The 27,984-nt window shown below is 42.2% G+C and overlaps 1 protein-coding gene and 1 non-coding gene across 4 annotated transcripts; both read left to right on the top strand.

The window, feature by feature from the left end:
- Positions 1 to 56: 56 nt before the first annotated feature.
- On the top strand, positions 57 to 27,975 carry MAJIN (membrane anchored junction protein). Of its 3 annotated transcripts, none has more exons than XM_039244669.1 (11): positions 57 to 165; positions 8,875 to 8,992; positions 15,627 to 15,672; positions 18,842 to 18,917; positions 19,088 to 19,213; positions 20,079 to 20,110; positions 20,414 to 20,505; positions 21,988 to 22,051; positions 26,066 to 26,138; positions 26,909 to 27,026; positions 27,611 to 27,975. In XM_039244669.1, exons 2-11 carry the CDS (start codon positions 8,892 to 8,894, stop codon positions 27,654 to 27,656), a joined length of 774 nt encoding a protein of 257 aa, XP_039100600.1. In that variant the 5' UTR covers positions 57 to 165; positions 8,875 to 8,891; the 3' UTR covers positions 27,657 to 27,975. The 3 variants fall into 3 exon arrangements, with proteins under 3 accessions (XP_039100600.1, XP_039100599.1, XP_039100601.1); XM_039244668.1 differs by having other exon boundaries at positions 57 to 205; XM_039244670.1 differs by lacking the exon at positions 57 to 165 and adding an exon at positions 2,788 to 2,886.
- LOC120240232 lies at positions 11,834 to 12,031 on the top strand. Its single transcript, XR_005530599.1, has one exon. It is a non-coding gene; the product is annotated as a U2 spliceosomal RNA (small nuclear RNA).
- Positions 27,976 to 27,984: the final 9 nt, after the last annotated feature.

Genomic DNA, 27,984 nt, shown 5'->3' with positions numbered 1-27,984 from the left:
CGCGGCTGCGCGTGCGCAGAAGGGCTGGCGGGCGCGCGGCCAGAGCCAAAGCACGAGCGAGGCACGCTTCGTGCGCAGTCGAAGCTCGCACCTTTTGGGGGCGTTCATCCGGGCGAAGTGAGGCCGAGACCGTTTTTACGAGGCGCGAAGACCCCAGTGGCCTGGGTAAGGGCCCAGCCTGGCCTGGGAAAGCCTTGAGTTTGAGGTAACGGCCCACAGTTGCCTGGTGCTCCCCTGAGGTTGGCGCGCCGTGGCCTTTATTTAACGAGGGAGAGTTACAGCCCCGGCGCTGCCGCCCCGCAGCGGCGTGAAAGGGCCTGGCCGCGGCCGCTTGCAGGCCGCGGGGGTGCCACGAGGCCGGGGGAGGGCGGGCAGGGGCGCGGCGGCCACCCGGGCCGTCCCCCTGCCCCGGGCGAGCGGTGGCATCGAGGCCGAGAACGCGGCGGGCTGGCCGCTCTTTCCGCCCCCGGGGGCCGCCCCCGGCGAGGTCAGCCTCCCGAGGGCCCTGCGTCCCCCTCGCCGCACCCCCTTTTTTAAAAACCCCTTTTCCGGTAGCGAAAGTGTGCCCTCTGCTGTGCAGCCTCCCAGTGACCCCAGGCCCAGCGGCTGCCGCAAAACCAAAACTTATTCCACGGAGCGATTTCTCGGCCTGCCATGCCTTAGTGATCTCCGGGGGTTTCTGCTTTCGGTCGCCTGACTCAACCTGGGAGGGACGTACTGGCTCCCCGGCACTCAGGGCTCTAGACCTACCGGTTCGGCCCCTCCGCAGTTTAAGTCTTGGCATCTGCACAGGCGGAGACATTCAGCCTGCCTTGCTGCGCATCCTGGACTTTTCTCAGCTTCAGTTCCTCCCTCTTGCGCCTCTGCAGGTAGTGAACCTACCGCGGGATCCCAACAGTCTCCCCCAGATCGCTCTTTGGCTGGCTCGTGGGCACCTTAGAATTGAGCGCGTCCCGATGAGGACGTCACCTCTTCCCCTTCAAAAATGGACTCTCTAGGGACGCCTGGGTGGCTCAGTAGTTGAGCCTGGGATTCTTGATTTCAGCTCAGGTCATGGTCTCCGGGTTGGGGAGTTCACTCAACTCCCACTCTGCTCTGACAGTGTGGAGACTGCTTGAGAATCTCTGTCTCCGTCTCTACCCCTCCCCTGCTCGCTTGCACGCGTGCGCCCTCTAAAAATAAATAAACTTAAAAAAAATTTTTTTAATGTTTTATTTATTTATGAGAGACAGACACAGCGTGAGCAGGGGAGGGTCAGAGAGAGAGAGAGAGAGAGAGGGACACACAGAATCCGAAGCAGGCTCCAGGCTCTGAGCTGTCAGCACAGAGCCAGACGCGGGGCACGAACCCACGAACTGCGAGATCAGGACCTGAGCCGAAGTCGGACGCCCAACCGACTGAGCCCCCCAGGAGCCCCCCAAAATCTTTTTTAAAACTTACTTTCTAAGGTGACTTTTTCCAGGAAGTGGGTTTTTTTCCCCTTCCATTAGCTGCTGAAGCAATTAGGAATCATCTTTATTCTCTCTCCCTCCCTCATCGGTTCACCAAATCACTACTATACATCTCCGCAGGCATCTTTCAAGCCAGTCCTTTCCTCTTCATCTCCACTTTTGTCACTGTAGACCAGGCCACTTAATCAGCTTCTGCCTAGCACTACAGGCATCTCCTATGGTCCTGGTCCTTTTTTATCTGTTCGTGTTCTGGATTATTTTCCACAGTACAACCAGATCTATAAATATGTGTCCTTTAACTCACAGCTGTGTGGTCATTTCTTTATTATACCCTTTAGCGCCTTCCTATTGCTTTTAGGATAGACTCCACAATTCATAACCTGGACTATAAGTAAGGCCCTCATCCCTTCTTTACCTATACTTTCTCCCTCGATGATCTCGCCTGTTCAATAGCTTCACATACCACCTAAACACTGGTTACTTAAATTTACATTTCCATCCTGATTTCCATCCCTTGAACACTAGAACACCCTCTCAGCATCCACTGGAATGCCAAATAGGCCTCTTAGACCTAACCAAAACAGAACTGTTGAGTTGTCTCCACAAATCTCTTTCCCTAGAATCCTTCCACATCTCAGAACAGGGATGTTCCATCCTCCCACCTAATAGCAAAAGCTGAAAACATGAGAATGGTCCTTGACTCCCACATCTAGCCCAGCGGTCTAAAATAAACCCCAGATTCAGCTATTCATGAAGACTCCCCAGTCAAAATCAACATGATCTTTCCCCTGGACTACCACAAAAGTTTCCTAACTGCTTCCCTGCTTCTACTTGTACCCTTGTATAGCTCATCTTTCTAAAACATCAATCAAATCATTTCATTCTTTATAAAAACCCTTAGCATAAAATTTGGACGCTTTACAATGGCCTATGGGCCTTACATGATCTGGTTTCTTCCTGTCTGACTTCATCCTCCTCTGTTCTGTTTTCATTTTCTGTGCTCCAGTCACAATGACCTTTCTGTCCGTTAAACCACCCATCACAGGGCATCTGTGCTTGCTGAGTGTTTTCTGCTTGGAATGCTTTTCCTCTTGACTTTGCATGGTTGTTCAGCTTTCCATTAAGGCCTCAGCTCAGGTGTGCTCTTGTCGGAAGCGTCTTCCCTGGCCACAGTAGTTAAGCAGCCTCCCAGTCACTCTTTACTATAAAACTCTTTTATTTTCTTTAGAGTACCGAGAGTACTTCAAATTACATTTCTGTCCTTACATGTTTGTTGCTCTCCACACCGGAAATATAAATACAAGCCCTTATAGTATAGTGTTATCTCAAACATCCATGCTCTCTCCCAGTTGAAGACTCTTACATCTTCCGTTTCCTGTACCGACCTCAGACCTGCTCTCTTTTTGTGCCTCCCCAACTCATACTCATCCCTCAGGTATGAGTCTTTTACTTAGAGTGGGCTTCCATGATTTCCTTTCCAGGGTTAGGATTCTCTGTATCATGCTTCTATGTCATCCTATTCTTTTTTGTAGCAGTCATCACAGTTAAAATGGTTTGTAAGCTCTTTGCAGGTGAGGACCAAGTTCTTAATCTTCTTCACTTTATCTGCAGCGCTTCATTTTTGGAACATTGTAGGCATGCGAATATTTGTGAGCTGAATGAATGAATGTTGAGTGAACATGAGATTGAGAGGCTTAAATTAGGTGAAAGTTAGGAGAGCAGTTAGCATGGAGGAGGGATTAGCTGAATCTACCTTTCCTACTTCAGTAGAAGTTTTTGAATCTTGTGAGATAGGCATAAGAAAGCTTTATATACACTGAAAGTGCTTTATAAACATGAGATTTGTGTGTTTTCTAAGGCCTGTTCACCATTAGAACCCTATGATTTGATGGTTTTTCAAAGTACAAAGCTTTATGTTTCTTAGCAATAATAAATGATTTTGTTGTTTTAGAGCTAGGCTTAAACTGTAAAATATAAAGAATTGAGGCTAATATTGAGTCTAGACCAGTTCATAATCAGTTGGACTATCTTGCTGTAGAAATACATCTGAGATTTAGTCTTGCCCATGATGGCCAAATTAGGTGATCTCTTCAAGTCAGGTATATCTTTTTGTAAATATAGTTCTTATCTCCCCCACTGTCTCACCAGAACTGGATTAAAGTTAGTAAAATATTTCTAATTTCCTATATGAGATTTTCTCTCTTTATATAAAAAGCAATTTAGTTTTCTTATTAACTTAACTTTCTTCAGAATCTACCATTGGTTCATGGAAAGAACAGTTCATGGAAAGAACAGAGCTGTATATTTTAGAAACTTTTTCTTTCCTTCCTTCCTTCCTCCCTTCCTTCCTTCCTTCCTTCCTTCCTTCCTTCCTCTCTCTCCCTTTCTTTCCTTCCTTCCTTCCTTCCTTCCTTCCTTCCTTCCTTCCTTCCTTCCTTCCTTCCCTTTTTTAAAGTAAGCTTTATACCCAGCACAGTGCCCAGTGCAAGGCTTGAACTCACGACCCTGAGACCAAGACCTGAGCTGAGCTGAGATCAACACTTGGGACACTTAACCAACTGAGCCATCCAGGTACCCCTCAAGCTTTCTTTTCACACTTTGCTATTTCAGTCTTCTGTCACTAAGACCCTCGAGATATGTACATCAAGGACTCAGAGTGTTTAGGTCTTACAACAGTTTTAGCTTTTACAACAAAGTTGTAAAAGATGTTCTTTTCTCTCTACCTAAGCATATTCTCTAAGCCATTTGCCCTTCTGAAACTACTGATGCTTCCCCTCCTCCACTCCCCCACTTTTAAATTTTCTTCCCTACATGTACTGTTTCAGAGCCGCTCACCCAATGATGTAACCAAAAACTAAAATGTCTCTCACTGCCTTCAGTTTTACATCCAAATGCTTTTTGGGTTCCTGGGGTTGGTAGGACATTTAGAGTGCTGCAGTGAATTCAGTGTGATGTGAATGCTAATAGGTCGATCATCATATAACAAGCCAGAACTACTGGACAGGGTGGTGAGATGAGTTATCATTCTATTGGTTTTCTAGAATAAGGACCACAGTTCAGGACCTATTGACTAAAGTAGTTTTTCCAACAGCTTTTAGGATGGTTGGGATATAAGCGGAAGAGGTACTTAGGTGCAAAGGTAACTTGAGAGATTAACTTAGACTCCTTTCTGGTCTATTGAGTTGTCTGCTAGGCCTTTTAATTTCACTTTAGGGCATTTTCCTGCCTCTCTGTTAGAAACTTTAGTTAGTCCTCACCTCTCAAACAAAACAAAACAAAATCTGACACAGTTCCAAGGGCAAATCTATTCCTGAGCAAACGCCAAGAGCGTTTTAAAGATTGTGTTTTACCAGAAAGAGTAGGAAGAAACCTAATGAGAAAGAATGATATCAGTAAACATGGAAGTATCCTGGGTAGTCTTAGATCAGTCTCTTCCTGTCCCGCCAAGATCTTAACACTTTGTTTTCTTTTAGAAAGGTTATTCTTTATTGGAAAATCTATGTGTAGAGCACTACAATATGCAATTATACCTGCATTGTTTCATCAGCCATCCTAGCTACCTTGCAAGGTAAAGAAACTGACAATAGTTCCTTTTGACAATGGAGCTTGAAGACAAAAAAATGTGAATGTAACCCTTTAACACCCCAAGAAATAATTCTAAGAACATTTAGTCAGAAAAGCCTATATTTTGGTTTGATGCCTTTATATCCCAGCTTGAGTTTGTCTGGAGTCATCTATGCTTATGAGAGTGACCAGGGTTACAGTTTAATAAAGTGACTGACAGGGTACTGTGATGTAATGGAAAATGTACGGGCCAAAGGAATCAGTAGTCTTGGGGAATGCTAATCCTGCCTCCAATTTGAGGTATATGACACCTCATGGAAGTTATTTCCTTCTTTGGTGAAATTACTTGCTTCTTGTACCATCTAAAACAAACGGCACTTCCAACTATAGGCAACCATGAATCTCTATTTGGAAATAGAGACTTGAGAGAGTCTGAACGTACTTCAGTAAAGCCAGGCAGACATTGGGGACTAGCTAAGGACTTGTGAAGGTGAAAAGAAGAGCTGGTTATCTGTCTTCGATCTCAGTTCTAAAACTTGGGTAGTAAATTCATAGTATCAGTGGGAGTTCCCTGTTTTGTTATCCACACTCCTTAGTGGTCACAGAGCCTCTCATATTAGATCTGCTCATTAAATGTATTTTGAATAAGTGCTTATGAAATCTCTTTTATTCTTTAACACTGTGGAAGATTTTTCTATCAAATATCACCAGATACATTTAGTGACATGTATTTAGCACTTCCTTATCATCTTCCACCTCAATAGTCAGTATCATGATCCTCATATAGCATTCAGCCCTGCTTTAGGTTCTGTGAACTGACCCAGATGTTTCTTTATGTGAAACAAATTACTAAAACCTTAAAATATCTGACATCATTGCATACGTGTCGTTTAAATATAATTATTGGGAATTTTCAAAGAAAAGGTTCTTGATTGGGATTTGTCAGATTTTGCACTGAGATTAAAGATAGTCAGTTCTCCTCTCTTAAATTTGCTTTTCTAGTGAAGCATTAAGAGAGAAACTCTTCAAACCTATCAAAACAGCTAATGTTTATGTAATACTCTAGAATTTACGAAGTGCTGTTTTCAGCATAATCTCATTTAATCCCACAATAATTCCAAGGGTACATGGATCCCCATTTGTAGATGTGGAAATTGAGAAATGGCAAGTACAAGTGATTTGCTCAGGCTCTAACGACTAATAAGCAGAGGTAGGGCTCAAGCCTTGATCCTACAATTGCAAATCTTCTGTCTTTCCAACTAACGCATATTGCCTCTAAACTTTTCTTTGTTTTAACGGCATCGTGTTTTTTGATCACCTAAAAATGGATTGAGAGTGACCCTTCTTCATCTATTAAAACCCCATAGGTGGTTTAGTCGGTTTACCGTCCGACTTTGGCTCAGGTCATGATCTCACGGTTCATGTATTCGAGCCCCGCATCAGGCTCTGTGCTGACTGCCAGTTCAGAGCCTGGAGCCTGCTTCAGATTCTGTATCTCCCTCTCTCTATGACGCTCCCCTGCTTACTCTGTCTCTGTCTCTGTCTCTCAGAAATAAATAAAAAATATTAAAAATTTTAAAAAAAGACCCCATATTGTCCTCATGACTACAGTACTTATGTTGGAAAATTACCTTCTGAAATCTTTGAACCAGTAGTATTATGTGGTTGTTTTGGATTATGCTGTCTAATCTTTATTTTCAAATGCAGTAATTAGTGTGTGGTTGTTTCTGAAGCAGGCAGCCAACAATTAATAGGCAGGCCCCAGCCAGAAGAGGGCTGTTGTTACCTCCTTCAGACAGCCAGTGTGGTGCAGTACATGAAGTTTCCTCTCTGAATTGTCATTTCCAGCAAATGTCCTTCATTTCCTTTGCTCTGATCCCCCAGCCCTCCGCCTCTGGTGAGAGTCGACTGCATTTTAGGAAAACTTTCTGAAAAACTGAAAGCTGAATTTTTTTGGCAGCAACTTTTATGGCAGGTGGGCTCCCTTCCTATTTAGAAAAGTCATCTTAGCACCAAAAACACCACGAATCTAGCTGGATTCCTGCCGTGCCTTGGAATCAGCATGGGAATCAGCAAACTTTTTTCCCCCCTCAGGATATGAACAATATTTCCCCTCTGGTAACTTTGCCGTTGGCACCAACTATTTCTTTTCACTTTTGACTGCAGTTCTAGTCTAAATAGTCTTATGGGCTCTGGCTCCAACCCCCTGTCATTCTAATCCCAAGCAGCCGAGATCAGACACTGGGATATCTCTTTACTGGCAGCCCCAGACATGAACTTTGGAAATTGTGGGAAATTCCATTCTTTGGGCATGTAGATCTTCTGACTCCACCATACAAGAGTTTTCCCTGCTAAGTAGAAATAGTACTGGGGTAATATGGAGGAAAGAATAATGAAAATAGTCCTTTATGTGTATATAATATATTAGTACTTACAAAATGATTTATATTCATTATCTTATTTTTTTCGTCCTAAAAACCCCAGAAAGCAGAGTGGAAAAGTGGTTAAGAGCATCAAGTCTGGCTTCATATCACTTAATTTTGAAACCCAGTTCCAACATTTATATAGCTATTGGGGAGGTTACCTCATCTCTCAATGCCTCAGTTTCCTTATCTATCAGATTTAGGCTATCAAAGGCTTGTTTTAAGGATTAACTGAGATAATATATGTAAGGCACTTAGAATAGGCATAACAAAAAGTTATTGTTTGTTGTTATTATTGTAAAAATAAGAAAATCAAGGCCCAGAGAAACAAAGGAGGGATATTGGAGCTGAGATTCAAACCTAAATTATTCTTTCTTTGTGCCTATTCTTAGCTACCTCTGAAGTCAATACTCTGTGTAGTGTGTTGGTAGCTTTTATCCTCAGGAACTCAGGACCTCTCATCTCGTTATTTATTACTTACATTTCCATATGAAGAGACAAAATGCAGGGTTTATTATCTCTACAAGTAAAAAGAGGCACAGAAAAGTCCTAGTGACTTAAAAAATCACTAATCACTGTGCTTCATTCTTACTTTTTGGTGTGTACCAGATGCCCTCCTGGAGGAGAAGAGACATGCCATTCTTCTTTTTCCATCTTTCCCCTTTCCTGACTTTCCCTCAGAGGGCCTTAAGTGGGCAGAAATTCTGGAATAGGAAAAGTAAATCTAGTAAGTGCTAAGAGGATAGCAGGCACTCTTGTGGCACAGGGCAGTCTCACAAGTGGTGAAAAGGAAGAGTGGTTGAGAGGTAAGGAAGGCAAACCATTCCTTGGCAGCAGCACTGGGAAACTGTAGTGTGTCCTTATTTGCTGCATTAGCTGTGGCAGGAAACTGTCTTCCTCCCTTAACTTCATCTAAAATTTAACAGCGGAGGTCTTCCGAATTGTGCCACCTATTGGTACGTTTGGATTTTTTCATTATTTGACTTGAGTCCTCTTCATATTGGCCTAGATTCCAAGGAAAGTGTGAACAAAGGAAGAGAATAGATTCAAGTGATATTTGGGAGATAGATTTAATCCTAACAAAAACCTTATGAGTCATCAGAGATGTTGGTTATCATTAATCTCATGAAGAGAAGTGATTTGCCCAAGGCTGTAAGGTAAACTACACGATTTGAACTCAGGTCTTCTGATTTCAAGTATAGAGATTGTCCCCAAACACCATGTATCTTCCCCATACACATAGGAGAATGGTCCAAGTGATTAATATAGGTGATTAATATAAAAGCCAAGACTGGGACATAGGCAGTGGTGCTGTCAGACATTTTACTCATGAAGAGATGCTACAGATTGGGCAAGCTCTCTTTCCCATACCATAAAGAACGTAAGGAACCATCTTTAGCTTTTTAATAATTCTCTAATATTTGTATTTTATTTAGGCTATCATTTGGAAGCAATGAGTTTAAAACCCTTCACCTACCCGTTTCCAGAGACGAGATTTCTTCACGCAGGACCCAATGTTTATAAATTCAAAATTAGATATGGCAACATCATCAGGTAATTTTGAAGCTAAAAGAGTAGCCTTTGCAAATACAGGTTAGTACATTGCCACAGGTTATCCCTTCTCTACCTTCACCCTGTCCAGGAGACTGGCTGAATTAGCACCATGTAGGCTCTGTTTCCCACGTATTTTATTTTATTTTATTTTATTTTATAAGTTTATTTATTTGAGAGAGACAGAACAGCGAGAGTAGGGGAGGAGCAGAGAGAAAAGGGAGGAGAGAGAGAATTCCCAGGCAAGCCCTGCACTGCCAGCACAGAGCCCAACATGGGGCTTGAACCCATGAAACTGTAAGATTATGACCTGAGCTGAAACCAAGAGTCAGATGCTTAACCGACTGAGCCACCCAAGTGCCCCTGTTTCCCAAGTATTTTAGAGTCCATATATTATTACTCAGGTACGTTTCTCAATTAGTGGTGGGATACCTTTGGAGCAGTAGTTCTCAAAATTTTTTATCTCAAGATCTCTTTGCACTTGTAAGACTATCAAGGATCCCGAAGAGTCTGATCATGTGGGTCATACCTGTCAATATGTATCATATACAGATTAAAAACAATTAAAATAACATACTTATTCATTTAAAAATAATATATCATTAGGGGTGCCTGAGTGGCTTGGTCAAGTAAGTGTCCAACTTCAATTCAGTCATGATCCTACAGTTCGTGAGTTTGAGCCCTACATCAGGCTCTCTGTTGTCAGCACAAAGCCTGCTTCAGATCCTCTGTTCCGCTTTCTCACTACCTCTCCCTGCTTATTCTCTCTCTCCCTCTCTCTCTCTCTCTCAAAAAAAATAAATAAATAAACTTAAAACAAAAATAATATATCACTATGCTAAGGGAAATAAGTCAGTCGGAAAGATAAATATCATATGATTTCACTTATGTGGAGTTTAAGAAACAAAATAAATGGACATTGGGGAAGAGAAGGAAAAATAAGATAAAAACAGAGGCAGGCAAACCATAAGAGACTCTTAAATACAGAGAACAAATTGAGGGTTGCTCAGTTTGGGTTGGGGGGATGGGGTAAGTGGGTGATGGGCATTAAGGAGGGTGTTTGTTGGGATGAACACTGGGTGTTATATGTAAGTGATGAATCACCAGATTCTACTCCAGAAGCCATTATTATACTATACATTAACTAACTTGGATTTAAATAAAATTTTTAAAATTGCTGGAAAAAAATGCCATTAAATGTTAACAAATAATATGTTTTATTAAAAGTAATTATATTTGGGGCACATGGGTGGCTCAGTTGGTTGGGCATCTTGATTTCAGCTCAAGTCATGATCTCAAAGTCACGGGATCAAGCCCTGTGTCTGGCTCTGTGCTGATGGTGTGGAGCCTGCTTGGGATTCTCTCTCTCCCTCTCAGTCCCTGCCCCCCCCCCAAATAAATAAACATTTTAAAAAAGGGAAGCATATTTTTTAAAAAAAATTAATGAGGAGATTGTCATTGTTTACATTCCTGGGATAAAGACCACAGGAATGCAAGCATGATTCAGTATACAGACATCAGAGGCACCTGGGTGGCTCAGTCAGTTAGGCATCCAACTCTTGATTTTGACTTATGCCATGATCTCTCAGTTCATTACATTGAGCCCCATGTCTGGCTTTGTGCTGACAACCAGAGCCTACTTGGGATTCTCTCTCTCCCTCTCCCTCTGCCCTTCCCCTGTTCACTCTCTGTCTCTCTTTCTTAAAATAAGTAAGCATTAAAATATATATATATATATATAGAAATTAGTATAATACACCACATTAATAGAATGTAAGGGGAAAAAAGCCACATGATTATCTCAATAGAGAAAGAAAAAGCATTTGACCAAATCCAGCACCCTTGCATGATAAAAACAGTCAATAAACTAGGAATAGAGGGGATCTTTTCCTCAATATGATAAAGATCATATATGAAAATCCCACAGATAACATACTCAATTATGAAAAACTTAAAGCTTTCCACAGATAACATACTCAATTATGAAAAACTTAAAGCTTTCCTCTTAAGATCAAGAACAAGGCAAGGATGCCCACTTTCACTACTTTCATCCATCATAGTACTGATTTCTAGTCAGAACATTTAGTCAAGGAAAAGAAATAAAATACATACAAATTGGAAGGGAAGAAGTGAAACCACGGTCTTACCTGTAGAAAACCCTAAAGATTTCGTCCACACACCAAAAAAAAAAAAAAAGAAGAAAAGAAAAGAAAAATTAGACCTGATCAATGAATTCAGCAAAGTTGCAGGATATAAAATCAACACATAAAATCAGTTGTATATGTATGCACTAACAAAAAACAATCTGAGAAGAAAATTAAGAAAACAATTCCATTTACAATAGCATCTATAAGAAAAATATTTAGCAATAAATTTAACCAAGGAGATGCAAGACTTGCCTGCTAAAAACTACAAAAAGTTGCTAAAAGAAATTGAAGACTTAAATTAATAGCTATCTATGGTTGTAGATTCGAAGACTTAATATTATTAAGACGACAAAGCAATCTTCAGATTCAGTGAAATCCCTATCAAAATTCCGATGGCATATTTTGCAAAACTGGACAAGACAATCTTAAAGTTCATATGAAATGGAGCATCTGGGTGGTTCAGTGGGCTGAGCATCCAACTCTTGATTTTGGCTCAAGTCATGGTCCCAGGGTCATGGGATTGATCCCCACATTGGGTTCTACACTGAGAAGTGGAGCCTGCTTGGGATTTTCTCTCTCCTCCCACTCTCTTTTTAAACAAAAAAGTCATGGAATTTCAAGGGACTCTGAATAGCCAAAATAATCTCAAAAAACAAAATTGGAAGACTCCTACTTCCTAATTTAAAAACTTGCTACAATTGCTTCTCGGCCTTTTGGCTAAGATCAAGTGTTCTTATCAATTTAAAAACTTGCTACCAAGCTACAGGTAACCAAAAAGTATGGTAATGGCATAAGAACAGCTATATAGACCATAGAATAGAATTGAGAACCCAGAAATGAATTTCCACATTCACAACTTTGGCCAATTAGTTTTTGACTAGAATGCCAAGACCATTCAATAGGGGAGGAATAGTCTCTTTAACAGATGGTTCTGAAAAGAATGCATATCCACATGTAGAAGAATGAAGTTAGACCCTTACCTTATACTGTATACAAAACAAAACTGAAAATAGATTAAAGACCTAAACTTAAGAGCTAAAACTATAAAACTCTTAGGAGAAAACATAGGTGCAAATTGTCATGACTTTTAATTTGGGAGTGGTTTCTTAAATACCATACCAAAAGATAGGCAACAAAAGAAATAAGATAAATTTAGACTCATTAAATTTTTTAAAATTGTGCATCAAAGGACACTATCAACAGAGTGAAAGGGCAACCCACAGATGGGAGAAAATATCTATAAATCATATATCTGGTAAGAGTTTACTATCCAGAATATAGAAAGAAAGAAGGGTACCTGGGTGGCTCAGTTGGTTAAGCGTCGGACTCTGAATTTCGGCTCAGGTCATGATCTCATGGTTTGTGAGTTTGAGCCCTGCATCTGGTTCTGCGCTAACACCGCAGAACCTGTGTGGGATCTCTGTCTCTCCCTCTCTCTCTCTGCCCCTCACTGCTTGTGCTCGCTCGCTCTCTCACAAATAAACACTAAAGATGAAATAAGTAAACATTAAAAGAAAAGAAAGAAGTACAACTCAGAAACAACAAAATAAGCCGGTTCAAGAATAGACAAAGGCTGGGGCGCCTGGGTGGCTCAGTTAGGTGACCAACTTCAGCTCAGATTCTTAACCTTGAAGTTGGTGACTTTAACAGCCCCACATGGGACTTTGCACTGACAATGTGGAGCCTGCTTCAAATCCTCCTGTCTCCTCTCTCTCTGCTTCTACCCTGCTTGTGCACACACGCTCTCTCTCTCTCTCTCTCTCACTCAAAAAAAAAAAAAAAACATTTAGGGGCGCCTGGGTGGCTTAGTCGGTTGAGCGTCCGACTTTCGCTTGGGTCATGATCTCGCGGTTCGTGGGTTTGAGCCCCGCGTCGGGCTCTGTGCTGACTGCCAGCTCAGAGCCTGGAGCCTGTTTCAGAGTCTGTGTCTCCCTCTCTCTCTGACCCTTCCCTGCTCACGCTGTCTCTCTCTCTCTCCTAGAAATAAATAAAACATTTTTAAAAAAAACATTTAAAAAGTAATAAAAATGGACAAAGGATTTAAATAGACATTACTTCAAATGAAATACACAAATGGCCAACTAGCACACAAGAAGATGCTCAGTGTCATTAGTCCCCGGGACATACAAACCCAAACCATCATGAGATACCCCTTCACACTTGCTGGGATGGGCATTAAAAAAACACACAAACCCAGAAAATAACAGTTGGCAAGGATGCGGGGAAATTGGAACTCTTGTATAGTACTGATGGGAATAGAAAATAGTGCACCTGCCTCGGAAAACAGTTTGGCAGTTCCTCAAAAAGTTAAACGTAGAATTACCACATAACAGCAATTTCATTCCTAGGTATATGCCCCAAAGAATTTAGAACAGGGACTCAAGCAGATGCTTGTACAACAGTGTTCATAGCTATATTATTCATGATAGCCAGAAGATGGAAACAGCCCAAGTGTCCATCAAATTGGTGAATGTATAAACAAAATGTACTTACATGTGTGGTTTATATAATAGAATATTATTCAGCCATTAAAGAAATTGCAAAAGGAATGAAGTTCTGGTACATGCCCAACATGGATGAACCTTGAAAACATTATGCTAAGTGAATCCAGGAACAAAAGGAAAAATATGATTCCACTTCTATGAAATATTAAACAGGAAAATTCATAGAGACAGAAAATAGATTAGGGGTCACCAAGGGCAGGGTGGAGGGGAGAATGAGGAGTTATTGCTTAATGAGTACAGTGTTTCTGTTTGGGAAGATGAGCTTTGGAAGTAGTGGTGATGGTCGTACACCATGGTTGTAAGTATAATTAATACCACTGAATTATATACTTAAAATGGTTAAAATGGCAAATTTTAGGTTATATATATTTAATCACAATTTCAAAATGTATTAATTTAAAATAATATATCTATTACGTGTTAACACATTTTTATTAAAAATAGGTAATTTTCCCAGACAAAAAATTAATGAGAAGATTGGCATTGTTTTAAATTTTTGCAAATCTCATTAGACTGGCTTAATAGAAGGCTGATAGATTATATCTGCTTCTGCATTCAATCTGTTGCGAATTTTTTTTTGGCTGAATTATATGAAAAAAACTACCCCCAAGGATACGCATTTGGGAAATGTAGAAATATATTAATAGCCTTCACAGATTATTGTGGATAGTCTTTTACCCTACATTAAAACTTAACAAATGATAGTTGTTTTGTTTTGTTTAAATGGTAGTTTTTTAAAGGTTAGTTGCAATATGGAATCTGAAATTCTATCAGTGAACTTCTTAAACTCTGCTACATTAAAATCTGTCTGTCTTGTTCTGTGAATGAATCTTTTACCTAGGATGATTTGTAACATAATGTATTTCATTGATCATTTGGAAAATATTGGCTGACTGACTTATATAGATCATCCAAATGTTAACACATTTCATTATACAATATCAAAAAATCATATCTGTTAATATCACTATCAACCTTAGAAAAGTGTTTAAGTATTTGGAAGTTGTCAACCTCACTGGGGTGGATTGAGTTTTCCTAAGTTCAGATTTTTGCTTGAAATCCCAAACCTCATCATTGACACAAATGAATACTGTCAGTTGCTTTGCTTGAATTGATAAATGCACTGTTCATTTTTGAGGAAATGTCATGTTCCTAAATCTGAATAACAACTATGGTTTGTCTGTTAGCTGATCATTGAAGTAAAATACCATTTCAGGAAAAGCAGCTAGTTCGGTTTGCAATTTCAACAGTTAGTTGCCCAAGTGCTTTTCCTGAAGACACCCATCATATTTTGGTATGCAGCAGAAGCACTTTATGAGTACTTCCCATTTTATCACATAATGTATTAAAAAGACATGTATTTAAGGGTTGAGATTTTATAAGATTATTACTTTTTTCTTGTCTCCTCGAATATATTAAGTGAAGCTGGATTTTTTTTTTTTCCCTGTGTGGCAGTCAAGATTACCACAACTGCTAGTACAGTTTAGTGTAACTAGCTAGACTTGTGCAAAGGCACCAGCAATGTTGCCCTCTATTGCTTTTGCACTGATGAGTATAAATGTTAACACAGGGGAAAAAAGGCAAATAACACCTTATTATTAGTATAAAAATAGTTATACCTTCGAGAACACTTGAAAGAGTCTTGAGGGTGCCTGGTGGTCCACAGACTACACTTGAGTACAACTAGTCTAACAAATTATTAACTTTCACAGTGAGAATTTCAGGTCCTGGCAGGTTAATGGAGAAGATATTTTGGTACAGCCTTCTACCAGTTGTCAGACCACACCACCTAGGTGATCACTTCTTCCCATGTGATCACTTCTTCCCGTGAGCTGTCAACGCACACGATTGTTACTTGGTCATGTTTCTATAGCTCCGTGGAAGTGTCATTTTTGCTCTACTGTCTACTCTCTACTGACGGTAGAGTCTACTGTCTTCAGAACTTTCCTTCTCAGCTTACTTATCTCTTGTTTGTTTACCTTCTAGAGGGGAAGAGATAGAAGATAAGGAAGTCATCCTCAAGGAGCTGGAGGTAGGGAAAAAAGCAGACAACTTCTGGGAAAGTCATTCTTAAAGCCAAGGATGCGTCCATATCCAGATTTTAATTATTTCCTGTGAGCTGAGTCACAACCTCCCCTCGATCACTTGGCTTCTCCCTGCCATAGTCCTCTGCAAAGAAACAGAACTGTTTTTCCAAGGAAATTAAAGCCTGTATTCTTTCTCAGTTCTTCTAGTTGAAGTGTCAGCACCTTTGAGGCTGAGAGTTCTATTGTTTCCACCAGAGTTCCCAGCCGGCCGCAGCCCTCTTCTGTGGTGGCTGGCATGGAGAAAACTTCTGGAGGACTGCCGCCTTGCAGGGCTCTGGGAAGCCTCACCCTCCCAAACACTGCCTGGTACTTGACGTTCAGGAAGCTCAATTGTAAATACACATACAAGACTGCTATGTCTTCATTTTAATTGGAAACATTTGCAATTGCTTTATTCCCGCCTCATTTCCATTCCTTCTCTACCCGGCCTTAGGTTCTCCCGCAGGAGGAACACTGAGCAAGTGGACAGCTTTGTAAATTGGTGAACACGTTAGGCAAGGAGTCAGAGCTCTGGGCGCTGGCCTTGGATTCCAGCCCTGGCTGAGCCACTGGCTAGCTGTGTGACCCCCGGCAAATCATTTCTCTTTCTTGGTCCTAATTGCCTCATTCGTAAAATGAGAGTTCTAAACTAGTTTATTTCCCTTCTGACTTCACAACTCAATCATTGGTGATTGTTCAGATTTATAAAGACGTATGCTGTCATATTTCAAAGAATTTGAATACAATGAAATATACAAACACAAAACTCTATGAAACCAAAAATTTGAGTCCTAGCCTTAAAGGTTTCCTAGCTCTTTGGATGAGTGTTGAAGGTACATTAGAATCTTGCAGGAGATAGAAACATTGTTATAAATAACAACTATTTTAATGTAGAACCATGACAGTTTTCTGCTTATTTTAATTGTAAATAGAGCAGAGTTCATTTCACTTTGCTTCAGTTAACTCGGGCAGAGAAAAGCTCAAGGCAGCATAGTAAAGTGGAGCGAGCATAGACCTCTGAGCCAGTCACACCTGGATTTGAGTTAAGTTCTGCCTTCACAGTGAGACTTTGGGCAAGTTACCTACCTTCTCTGAGCCTGCTTCCTTACCTGTCTATGAGGTTGATAAGCAATACCTGTTTTCAAGATTGTGGTGAGGGTTAGAAATAGATGCGTACAGTGCCTGCCACACAGTAGCTCAGTATGTGGTAGCTAGGGAACGTGTATATACATTTATAAACAAAGTTTTCAGATTTTTTTAATGTTTTATTTATTTCTGAGAGGGAGACAGCACGAGCAGGAGAGGGTCAGAGAGAGAAGGAGATATAGAATCTGAAGCAGGCTCCAGGCTCTGAGCTAGCTGTCAGCACAGAGCCCAACGCGGGGCTTGAACCCACGAATTGTGAGATCATGACCTGAGCTGAAGTCAGACACTTAACTGACTGAGCCACCCTGGTGCGCCTAGAACCAAAGTTCTCAAAGCGCTTTTATATGTTCTTGCTCTCAGATTTCAGGCAAATGTTCTCATCTTTTATTTATTCAGAAAACATTTGTTGATAGGCAGTGTGCTTAATGAATGGTTAAGAGGGTAAATCCTGGAACCCCACTGCCTAGGTTCATATCTTGGCTCCCCCATTACTACCTGTGTAACCCTGAATAACCTTATTTCACCTCTCTTTGCCTCAATTTCCTTATCTGTAAAATGGAGACAATAGAAGTGTCTATCTCATAAGGTTTCTGTGAGTGTTAACATGTATAAAAACAATAACACTTGTCATATGGTTATTCAATAAATATTAGCTATTAAAAGTATAAGCCAGATACTATGATAGTATAGGGAATAGAAGGATAAATAAGACACCGTTTCTGCCTCCTATGGGCCAAATACAAGGAAAACCAAGCTTGGATGAATGACAAAGCTAAGACTGAAATTCAGATCTTTTTCCTACAGAAATCCAGCACTTTTTTTTAAAGGTTTATTTATTTTTGAGAGAGACAGACACAGAGTATGAGCAGGGGAAAGGCAGAGAGAGAGGCAGACACAGAATCTGAAGCAGCCTCCAGGCTCTGAGCTGTAAGCACAGAGCCCGACGTGGGGCTCGAACTCATGATCCGTGAGATCATGACCTGAGCCGAAGTCAGATGCTCAACCGACTGAGCCACTCAGGTGCCCCTTAAGTTTATTTATTTTGAGAGAGAGAGAGAATCCCAAGCAGGTCCTGACGAGGGTCTCAAACCCACAAACTGTGAGGTCATGACCTGAGCTGAAACCAAGAGTCAGGTGCTTAAGTGGCTGAGCCACCCAAGTGCCCCAATCCAGTAGTCTTTTTATGATGCCAAATTGTTTCATTGGTGTATACTAATAAATATAGGTTAGAGACTAATCAATTGACATTTTATTTTTTATTTTTGTAATGTTTATTTATGGGGGGGTTGGTGAAGAGGGGCAAAGAGAGAGAAAGAGAATCCCAAGCAGGCTCCACGCTGTCAGCACAGAGCCCAACATGGGGCTGAGATCATGACTTGAGCCAAAACCCGAGTCAGACGCTTAACAGACTGAGCCATCCAGGTGCCCCTCAATCAAGATTCTAAAAGAGTCAAAGAAAAGGTTAGATGGACTTCAGCTAAAGTAAAATAACTATATATCAATAAATACCAGTATTATTCATTCATTCAGTGTACATTTATTAAGGCTGACACTATATAAGCGATGCTAAAATAAATCAGGTGTACTAGCTCAAGGAGATTTCTCAGTAATGGAAATAAAACGTGTGGATGGAAAAAAAAAAACAACAACAACATGTGGATGGAATGTAGTGAAGACCCATGACTAACTACTGTGAAGTTTGAGACTAATAGTTAACTACAACTGGGGGAATCAGGGAAAACTTTCTAGAGGAGATAGCTTTGGAACTGCACCTTAAAGGACAGGTAGGATTTGGACATGAGCTGATGGGTAGAAAAGACTTCAGGCAGAGGGAACAGCACAGAAATGGAGAATCAGAAAGCATGTTCAGGGGACAGCACATAGTTTAGCTTTAATAGAATGAAGGGGTTATGAAAAGCAGTGACAGGTATAAATGGAAAGATTGGCTGGGACTAGACAGTAGTAAACTCATTTCAGATTTTTTTCCAGGATTCTATTCGTGTGGTCTTGGGAAACTTGGACAACCTGCAGCCATTTGCTACAGAACACTTCATTATATTTCCCTGTATCCTTTCATTTCAGGCTAGAAATAAGGTACAGGTCACATTATAGATTCAAATGGAAGCAGCAAACCCATAGGCAGGACAGGGAAAGGAGAGGGTCTTATCCCTAAGATAGTACTCAGGGATTCTTACTGACTGCCTGCTTTCTTTACTCCTTACCACCATTTCTCAGATAAAAGCAAATGGGAGAGAGTGTCCCACTTGAAATTCAAACATGGGGAAATCGTCTTGGTCCCCTATCCATTTGTTTTCACTCTGTATGTGGAGATGAAACGGTTTCATGAAAACCTGTCACCTGGTAAGTAGGACGATGGAAGTTTTCATGATGGAGGAGAAATAGGGAAGGCTGGATGTCCATGGGTTAGCAGTGCAAGGTCAGTATGGCAAAATGGTCAGCCGGTCTGGGCCCCAGCGCCACACAGCGCAGAGGTTAGGAGCAAGTGCTCCAAGCCAGATGGCCTGGTTCAAATCCTCGTGGATTTGCCACTTAATAGCCATGTGACCTTAGATGAATTACTTAGTCATTCTGTGCCTCCTTTGTGAAATGGTGAAGAAGAATAATAGCACCCATCTCCCTGAGTTGTTAAAAGGATTAAATACATATTAATATTGGTAGATGGAAAGTAGTACAAAGTCTGATTGACAGTAATCACTCAGTGAAAGAGATCTCTTATATAAAAACACTTCCATTTTAGAATATTTGGTGACTTTTTACGTTAAGGGTATCTTAAAGGCCTCTCCCAGTTTTTAATCTCTGAAGGCCATTGCTGTTTTTACTCGTAGAGGGACAAATGGGTACCTGCCAGTTTGATTCGGAAAAGATTGCAAAGGCCTTGCCTCAAAGTATCTCCCCAATTCATTTGTCACTGATATCTGGAGCACTACCTTTTTTCTTTTATACTAAGGATCATTCCTTTTAAGTGGCGTATCATTAGAATATAATATAAATGTAGTATGTAGATGACAAGAGTTCTTTAAATCTAAAAAATAGGGGAAGAGAGTTTGAAGACCCTGTATTTCTAGCAAAAGTGGTACCAGGCAGAAAGGGGAAGGGCACACATAGAGCTTTTTGTCTAGGACCCGTTGTAAGAAATAAATGGTAGCTAGAAATCCAGGTGAAACAGCATCTTGATCCATTGTAACCTTCAAATTTCCTGTTGTAGGGAAACCAATAAATGGCAGGCCTCTTGGATTGGTAAGTTTCCCTTTTCTATACAAGATGAAAATTGCCTTGTCTTGTCCCAAAAGTCCTGCTCTTGTCTCTTCCTCTTACTTTGCCCCTTGGTGGCTGCCTAGGTCCCATCAGCACTGTATACACCAGACCATCTTTTTCCTCTTGGCTAAATTTCTCAGACTGTCTCTAACAGAATGTCTAGCCTCATTTGCGAAGCTGGTGTTACAAGTTGCTGTGGGCAATTTAGAGATGGGGAGTTCTCTTCACTGTGCCCTCGATGAACTGTGAGCAGCTCTGGAAAAGGAGTCTGGTTCGTCTCTGAAGGTGCCGGTGGAGAGGAGAGCAGCAGGAGCCGTAATGAGGAAACGAGCACGAGTGGAAGTACCCAGCCCCCCGCGCCGGCCAGGGCTGGACAGGTCAGTGAGGTTGGGAGAGAGTCGAAACCCTGCATCCTCGTTAGGCTTTGCCAGCTATTGCTGCCAGTCGATCTTGTCCTTTACTGAGTCGCTTTGTGTCTTTGGGCTTCATTGGTACCGGCCTATTTCCGGGGGTGGACTAAGGGAAGGAGACAAGTTGATACTTGCAGTGTGTTGTGAACACAATTCCTTCCTCAACAAAGTAGGATTCTTCTGTTCATCAAGACAATGACTGTGAGGAAATGCAGTCAGCTCTGGTCAATTGAATCCAACACATATTCAGTGAGCACTTAGAATGGTCATACTACCAAAAGGCACAAGACTTAAGAAGTCCCAGAATATTATACAAGAACATAGAGAAACCTCAAGAGAGTGAGGAAAAAAATAAAATAAAATTGTTTTGCCTAGTAAGCAGTAAAGTTTTGGAAATCTACCTTTAAGAGAGAATGTAAGCTAAAATGTAAATATGTACAAGAGGTTATGTATCAGTTATTGAGTGAGATACTGTAATATTAGGGTCAATGTTGAAGTTGCTGTTGTAGAGGCTACTTACTTTATTCTTTCCAGTCTCTGTCAGGGACAGAGTGAATCAGTAAGATAAGATAATTCAGTCATTCTTACTAGCACCCAGAGAGAGGAGCTGGAATAATCCAAGATGTGGTTTGCTCCCCAGCCTGAAGTACTTTTGGCCCATGTTCACAGAGAGCAGCTATTCCTTTCCTGGGACCGTGTGGGCAAACAGGAGCAGTGAGGGTAGACTGTGAGGGAACTGAGGCCTCTTCCGTCCAAATGCACATGTCAGGGAGGGGTTAGGAAACTTCTTTCCCAGACAGGTGGAATGTGAAGGTACTTGGAGGTGTGAAGCTTTGCTCAGTTCTTTTTTTTTTTAATTTTAATTTTAATTTTTTTATTTTTTAAATGTTTTTTATTTATTTCTGAGAGAGAGAGAGAGACAGCATGAGCAGGGGAGGGGCAGAGAGAGAGGGAGATACAGAATCTGAAGTAGGCTCCAGGCTCTGAGGTAGCTGTCAGCACAGAGCCCCAGATGTCAGCACAGAGCCCGACGTGGGGCTCGAACCCACGGACAGTGAGATCATGACCTGAGCTGAAGTCGGAAGCTTAACCAACTGAGCCACTCAGGCGCCCCTGCTCAGTTCTATTTGACTGAGTTCCATGGAGATGAGGCCTCACATCTTCAATCCTTTCTCTGGCTTGTGATGCAGTCAAGTATTTCAAACTCTGATTACCTGCTGTCAATCACATTTTCCCTTTCCCAACCCCTAGATCCTTAAATGTTTCAAATTGGGATTCCGCTGTGAATTAAAGCAGCACCCAAAGAGAATTTGGCCACACAATTTATTCTGTAGGCCAGGAGTGGTATAAAAATAGCCAACCTGCTGAAATATTCATTTAGGCCACATTTGCTTAAATGTGATGTTGCTGCTGCCAGTAACATTTCCTGGGCTTTTTTCCCCACCTCAGGGCCAAGATGGGGATTTCCAGCCAAGGCCCCAGCAAAAAGAGGCCCCTTATGGAAACCAGGAGGGTAAGCACCAAAATGGAGGCTTCACGGCTGTTGGCTGTTCCTGCTCTGTAACAAGTCATGATTCCTCTTACCGGCACATTTTGTTTCTAAGTACAGACTGAATTGACTGAAGTCCTTCTCAGGTTTCACCATCTGCAGAACAACATGCAGCCATTCCACCCTTGCCACAACCTGCCCCAGAAGTAGCCACATAATACACACATCGATGGATCTTTTTGTTAAAAGCCCTTTTCTTCTCAGCTTAAAAAGCTGCTGCTTGTACTCTGCGGTGTAAGAAAATAGGTCTGTTGAACTGTGGTGGGATCCGGTATAGAGCTATTTCATTTTAGAAAACTTTTTGCTGTCATATGGACTGGGGTCTGAGTCTGGGAACATCTAGTTTTTATAGACAAGCCAGGCATACATCAGCATGGGATACTGGTAAGAGAAAATTTCACTTAGAGCGGTGATGGGCTGGCCCCAGTAGCCTTTGATTTTCTTTGTGAGGTTTATTCCCCATTTAGATATTCATATATCTGCTACTCTTCCATCTCAGGGCTTCTTTTTTAGTAGTGTGTAAAAGAGCGCCCTTCTTCTTTTCTCCCCCTCTTGAAATAGCTGTTATTCGTGCCCTTCCCTTACTTTTCACCTATCTCGCCAAAGTAGCTCTGACCTTAAGTACTTAAATACTCCCAGTTCACCTCCCTCACCTTCCCAGAACCCGTAGCACAATCAGTTCTGCACTAAATATCTACATGAGCATTTATTCGACACACTGACTGTGGGTCTGCTGTGTGCCAAGTGCTAGCGATCTCTTGCTCTCCCCTAAACATGCCAACCGTGTAAAAAGCTAGGCGGACAATTGTTGATAGATGTGCCGTGGGCAGAAGCAAAGGGACTACAAAGGAGAACCTCACCCAAACCAGGTGGATGTGAGGGAGGGTTCCCAGGGTGGCTCAAAGATCTAAAGTGAAGAGGGAAGAGTACAGTGATGTTGGTGACTGCAAGCCAGTGCACCCGGAGCTTAGAGTCCAGCGCCAAGAAGTGTTATTGGAGAGGTCAGCGCAGGCTGGATCTTGAAGGACTTAAGGCCAACTTCAAGATCACAGGGTTTCCCCTAAAACATTTGTTAAGTAGGAAAGTAAAGTGATTTTCATTTCTATATGATGATTCTGCCTCCTGCTTGCGAGGTATTGTGTTAGGTGCCGGGCTGCACCCAAACATGTAAAACCTGGTTTTTCTTTGCAGGAATTTATTGTTTAGTTGGGGAAAAAGGAAACCCTTAGGGACTCCATCCTCTGCCTCTGTGGGTAGGGGCAGGGCATAGGACCCGCTATGCCATGGCCAGCTGGCCCACTGAGTTATTGTAGGCAGATGATTGCCCGCTTCTATACTCCCATCCTTTCAAGAGGGAAGAAAAAGAATTGAGAAAGTACAGGAGGAGTACATGAAGCTCTGAAGAACAAAGACGGTTTATACAACCAAGATAATTACTATTAAAAGAACATTTCTCTCACTCTCTATCCTTCATACCTTCCTATTCTTAGTTTGACACATCATCTCCCTCAAGAACAGTACCCACAGTTTCTTACTCAACATAATTACCTTTTCAACCTGATACTGGGTTTAGAAAAAAACTGAGCACAAAAAAAAAAAAAACCACCAAAACAAACCCCAAAAGGAACATGTTTATTGATTTTGACTCAAAGCCCAGTGACGGTCTCCATTGTAGACCCTGTTCCCAGAAAGAGGATTTCTCTTGAATTAGAGTGATCACAGTGGCTCTCAGTGTAAGACACTTGAGCTGGAAAAATCGAATTTGCTCCTATGGTCCAATGCTTAATATTTTCTCTCCCCTTTGGGGAACTCAAGATGTAGGGTCAGTGTGGACTGTCATGTCTGAACATGACATCACTGGGAGCTGATACAGGGAAAGCCTAGAAGAACATGGCACATATCTGAATAACGTCTCTGTTTCATAAGAGGTGTTTTGGGGAGAATGGGAAGGATAGGCAGACCCATTCCCTTTATTAGAGGTGCCAGACTAGAGATCCAGACTTTGTAAGGATAAAAAGTGGGGAGAGCAGATGAATGGTCCAGAAGTAAAGCAGACTGCTGTGTGTGTAGCTTTTTTTTTTTTTTTTGCTACCTTTGCTTGAATTGTACTTTTTTTTTTTAATTTTTTTTTTTAATGTTTTATTTATTTCTAGGAGAGAGAGAGAGAGACAGCGTGAGCAGGGGAGGGTCAGAGAGAGAGGGAGACACAGACTCTGAAATAGGCTCCAGGCTCTGAGCTGGCAGTCAGCACAGAGCCCGACGCGGGGCTCGAACCCACGAACCGTGAGATCATGACCTGAGCGAAAGTCGGACGCTTAACCGACTAAGCCACCTGGGCGCCCCTTTACTTTTTTTTTTTTTTTTTTTAACACTTAATTTTGAGAGAAAGAACGTGAGCCAGAGAGGTGCAGAGGGCGGGGGAGGATAGGGGATCTGAAGCGGGCTCTGCACGGACAGCAGAGAGCATGATGCGGGGCTCAAACTCAAGAACCACAAGATCATGAGCTGAGCTGAAGTTGGATGCTCAACTGATTGAGCCACCCAGGTGTCCCTTGAACTGTACTTCTAAGTAGATCTGGCCCTGAACATATAGAGGACAGTCTTGTGTTGGGTTGTCAGTGTATTATGTCTTGTTGGATGTCCCAGATGGTATCCTAGGTCTTATTTCAGGCTGTGTTTTTTCTTTTCTTATGACATTTACCTGAGGAGACATCTGTCAAGATTTTAGGAGAGCACCGGGGCACCTGGATGGCTCAGTCGGTTAAACGACCGACTTCGGCTCAGGTCATGATCTCACAGTTTGTGGGTTTGAGCCCTGCGTCGGGCTCTGTGCTGACAGCTAGCTCAGAGCCTGGAGGCTGTCTTCAGAATCTGTGTCTCCCTCTCTCTCTGACCCTCCCCTGCTCACGCTGTCTCTATCTCTCTCTCAAAAATAAATAAAACATTAAAAAAAAAATTTTTTTAAAGATTTTAGGAGAGCACCAATGCTAACCTATACTGTGAGGGGAATCTGCCCTGGTTAAGAGATCTTTACCTCTGTCCCAGGGCCTTTGCCCTTCTATTGCGCAATGCCACCCTCAGTAGATGCTTTCGTTAGGGCCAGTGCAGCAGAATTTAAGCTCCAAACTGTAGTTTCATTAAATCTGTAAGAATCATTTTCTCAAGCTAGAAGTCAGAGCTGTGCCCTCTCAATTCCATCTCCACCCCTGCGTTGGCCTGCAAGCCAGTGTACCTGGAGACTTAGAAGAGGTAAGAGTTCCCCTTCGCTTTTATAGGAATATGACTCAGGTAGCAGCCTTTGTGTTTTGGAAATCGAGGGTTTGCAGAAAAGTTTATCTTAGAAATACAGCTCATGCTTAGGTTGGAGGCTACGTCCTAACTTTCCTAGAGGGTTATCCTACCTCTGCCTCCCAGATCCACCCTGATAGTCTGCAGTCCCTGGCTGTAGAATTCTTCACCAGCACAATGGCTCAAGGAACTTCCCAGCACTCCGAGGTAGTCAGGCCCTTTCCAGGTGAGGGGAGTGGCCAGAGCAGAGATTCCCAAAGAAATATATGAACCATGATTCTGAATATTGGGGTGTCGACTGGAAATGTGGGCTTGGAACCAGGTTATAGGATGTCTCCCGCAAAGTATTGAAAGAAGTTCTGTAAAGGAGTAGCCTAGGGAGAAGACTGAGTTGTAGTGTGCTGGCTACGTAGGCCATAGTCACGTTTCCACTGTCCCAGCTCTAGCCATACCCATCTTTTTACTTGTTAAAGGTAGTGCCTCTGTACACCATGTCTCTGTCTATCTAAAATGCCCTGCTCTGTCTGACCATCTGTATGATAAAATCCCACTCACCTGTCAAGTCTGCATTCAAATAGCACTTCCTCTGTGAAGTCTTCCTCACCTAACCACCAACCAACAAATAGCATTCAGACCACCAAGGTGTATGCGAGTGAAGTTTAAAACTTTTCTTGCTCCTCTTTTTATCAGAACAGGGAAAGAAAAAGCCAGCAGGAATGGCAGGAGACCCCAGCATCTGATATCACTAACGTTCAAGAACAGGGTAGGTTCTGGGAAATTTATTCTCTCTTAATAATCATCCTGACCTCTTTAGTTGTCTGATGGGCAGAGCAGCACAGAGCTCCGAGTCTGGGCACACTTGCTGGGCACCCTGCTCCCATGGAGACTTCTGTTGGCCGTCCTCTGGTCTGGGGGCCCGCCCTCGAGTAGTAAAAGCTCCCTCAGCTCCCAAGAGAAGTGAAAGGAAACGATGCATGTCCTTCCTGTGCTCCTCACGGTGAAATTGATGCTCCCACTATTTGAAAACATTTCTATATGGGTGATAAGTTTTACAGCAAAGTTGGGAGAAATGTGTTTCACTGTTCTGTCTCATTGGAAAATAATCTCTCGGAAGCTGTCTTTTCTCCTCCTCCCTTCAGGGCATTAATGTTAATATTGAAGATGCTTTGCATGTGCAGCAAGGGCTGGAAACGCTTGTTAAGATGTCCAGCCTGAGGATTCAGTATGGACTGTAGTTATCACAGATGCAGGGATGTAAGCACATGAGTTCTTCCACAAGTTATCATTCCATGAGAAAACATCATAGTGGGTGGCTAGGACTTGAGCCGTGTAAAAATCTCTGGGGTTCAACTAAAAATAGTCCAAGGTCAGAATAGCATCTTACTGAGTTGAGATGAAATTGGGAAGGTCAGAACAAACAATTTGCCTGGCTTCAAACAAACCTTGGTGTGAGGCTGCCCTTGGCCCATACTGGATGTCATATGAAAGTCCCTGGACTAACACCTTTGCTCTGCCTGAGTGTTTTCCTTGCAGATTCTAGGTTGGTGGACAGTCTGTCAGGGCAGGTCATGCCCCCATCGCAGCAAAACAATCCTCCTCCACCTGAAGGACCCGCAGATCTGGGAACCAGTGGCTTCTTTGGGTTTCTAAGGTAGGGCAGATTCCTCTCCTACCATTCAACTGAGACCCAGAGCAATCTAGCTCCAAAGTCTGCCTCATGGAGTCTTTGGGGGGAAATTAAAAAAGAAAGCAGATTACCTGCAGAATCTCTATTTTTCCCAGGATGCATGATGGCAATGAGACAGCACAGGGCCCTAACTGAATTCAATAACTGTGTCTTGTTCATTTTTACACAGCTCACCCCACCCCAATGTGCGTAGCATTGGGCCTCGTTCCATAAATGCTGCTTAAACAGAGACTGTTCTTATCGTTAGGTCATTCAGATGCTTTGGTTACCAAAATGTTTTTCCATTCTCTCTGAATCTAGACTGTGTCTTCAGAGTCCTTTTTGCAAAAGACAGCAAATGCCTTTATCCATCTAGAGCTCAGCCATCCCACTGCAGTTCTCCTTCACCTGTCCCTCCTGAGTATAATTGAATTCGGGTACCTTTTCAAATGCTGCTCCAGACTTGAATCCATTCAGTGGTTCCCCGAAGCAAAAATATCCTAATGGAGCCCTGATGGGACTGGGAGAAGGGACGTCTAGAATCTCAACCCGCTCTGTTCTTGCTGCAGCTCTCTCTTCCCGTTTCGCTATTTCTTCGGAAAGAGCAGCCGGTGAGCCTTCCAGACGCAGCCGTGGAAAGTGTCCTCTTGCAGTGACTCTTCCCATCCCGTCCTCTGTTGTGTGACATTTCAGTCAAGGGGGATGCGGGCCCCAAACTCCCTGAGTCCCCTTGTGGGTTTGTCCTGTCCTTTGCCTCTTCACAGTGGATTTCTTTCTTTCTTTCTTTCTTTTTTTTTTTTCAATTTAAAACACTAAGAAAAGAATAGAATTTCCTAAAATGTTCTAGTCTGAGAATTGTACTGCTCTGAGGGCCAGTTTGGGTCTTTCATCTCCAGCACTTAGGATCGTAATGAAAATAAATTATTTATGAAGAGTTATTGAC

The sequence above is a fragment of the Hyaena hyaena genome, unplaced genomic scaffold (assembly GCF_003009895.1).
Source record: "Hyaena hyaena isolate Hyena2069 unplaced genomic scaffold, ASM300989v1 scaffold_248, whole genome shotgun sequence".
NCBI lineage: Eukaryota > Metazoa > Chordata > Mammalia > Carnivora > Hyaenidae > Hyaena > Hyaena hyaena.
The sequence above is the reverse complement of the archived record's forward strand: the minus strand, read 5'-3'. Positions and strand labels throughout refer to the sequence as shown.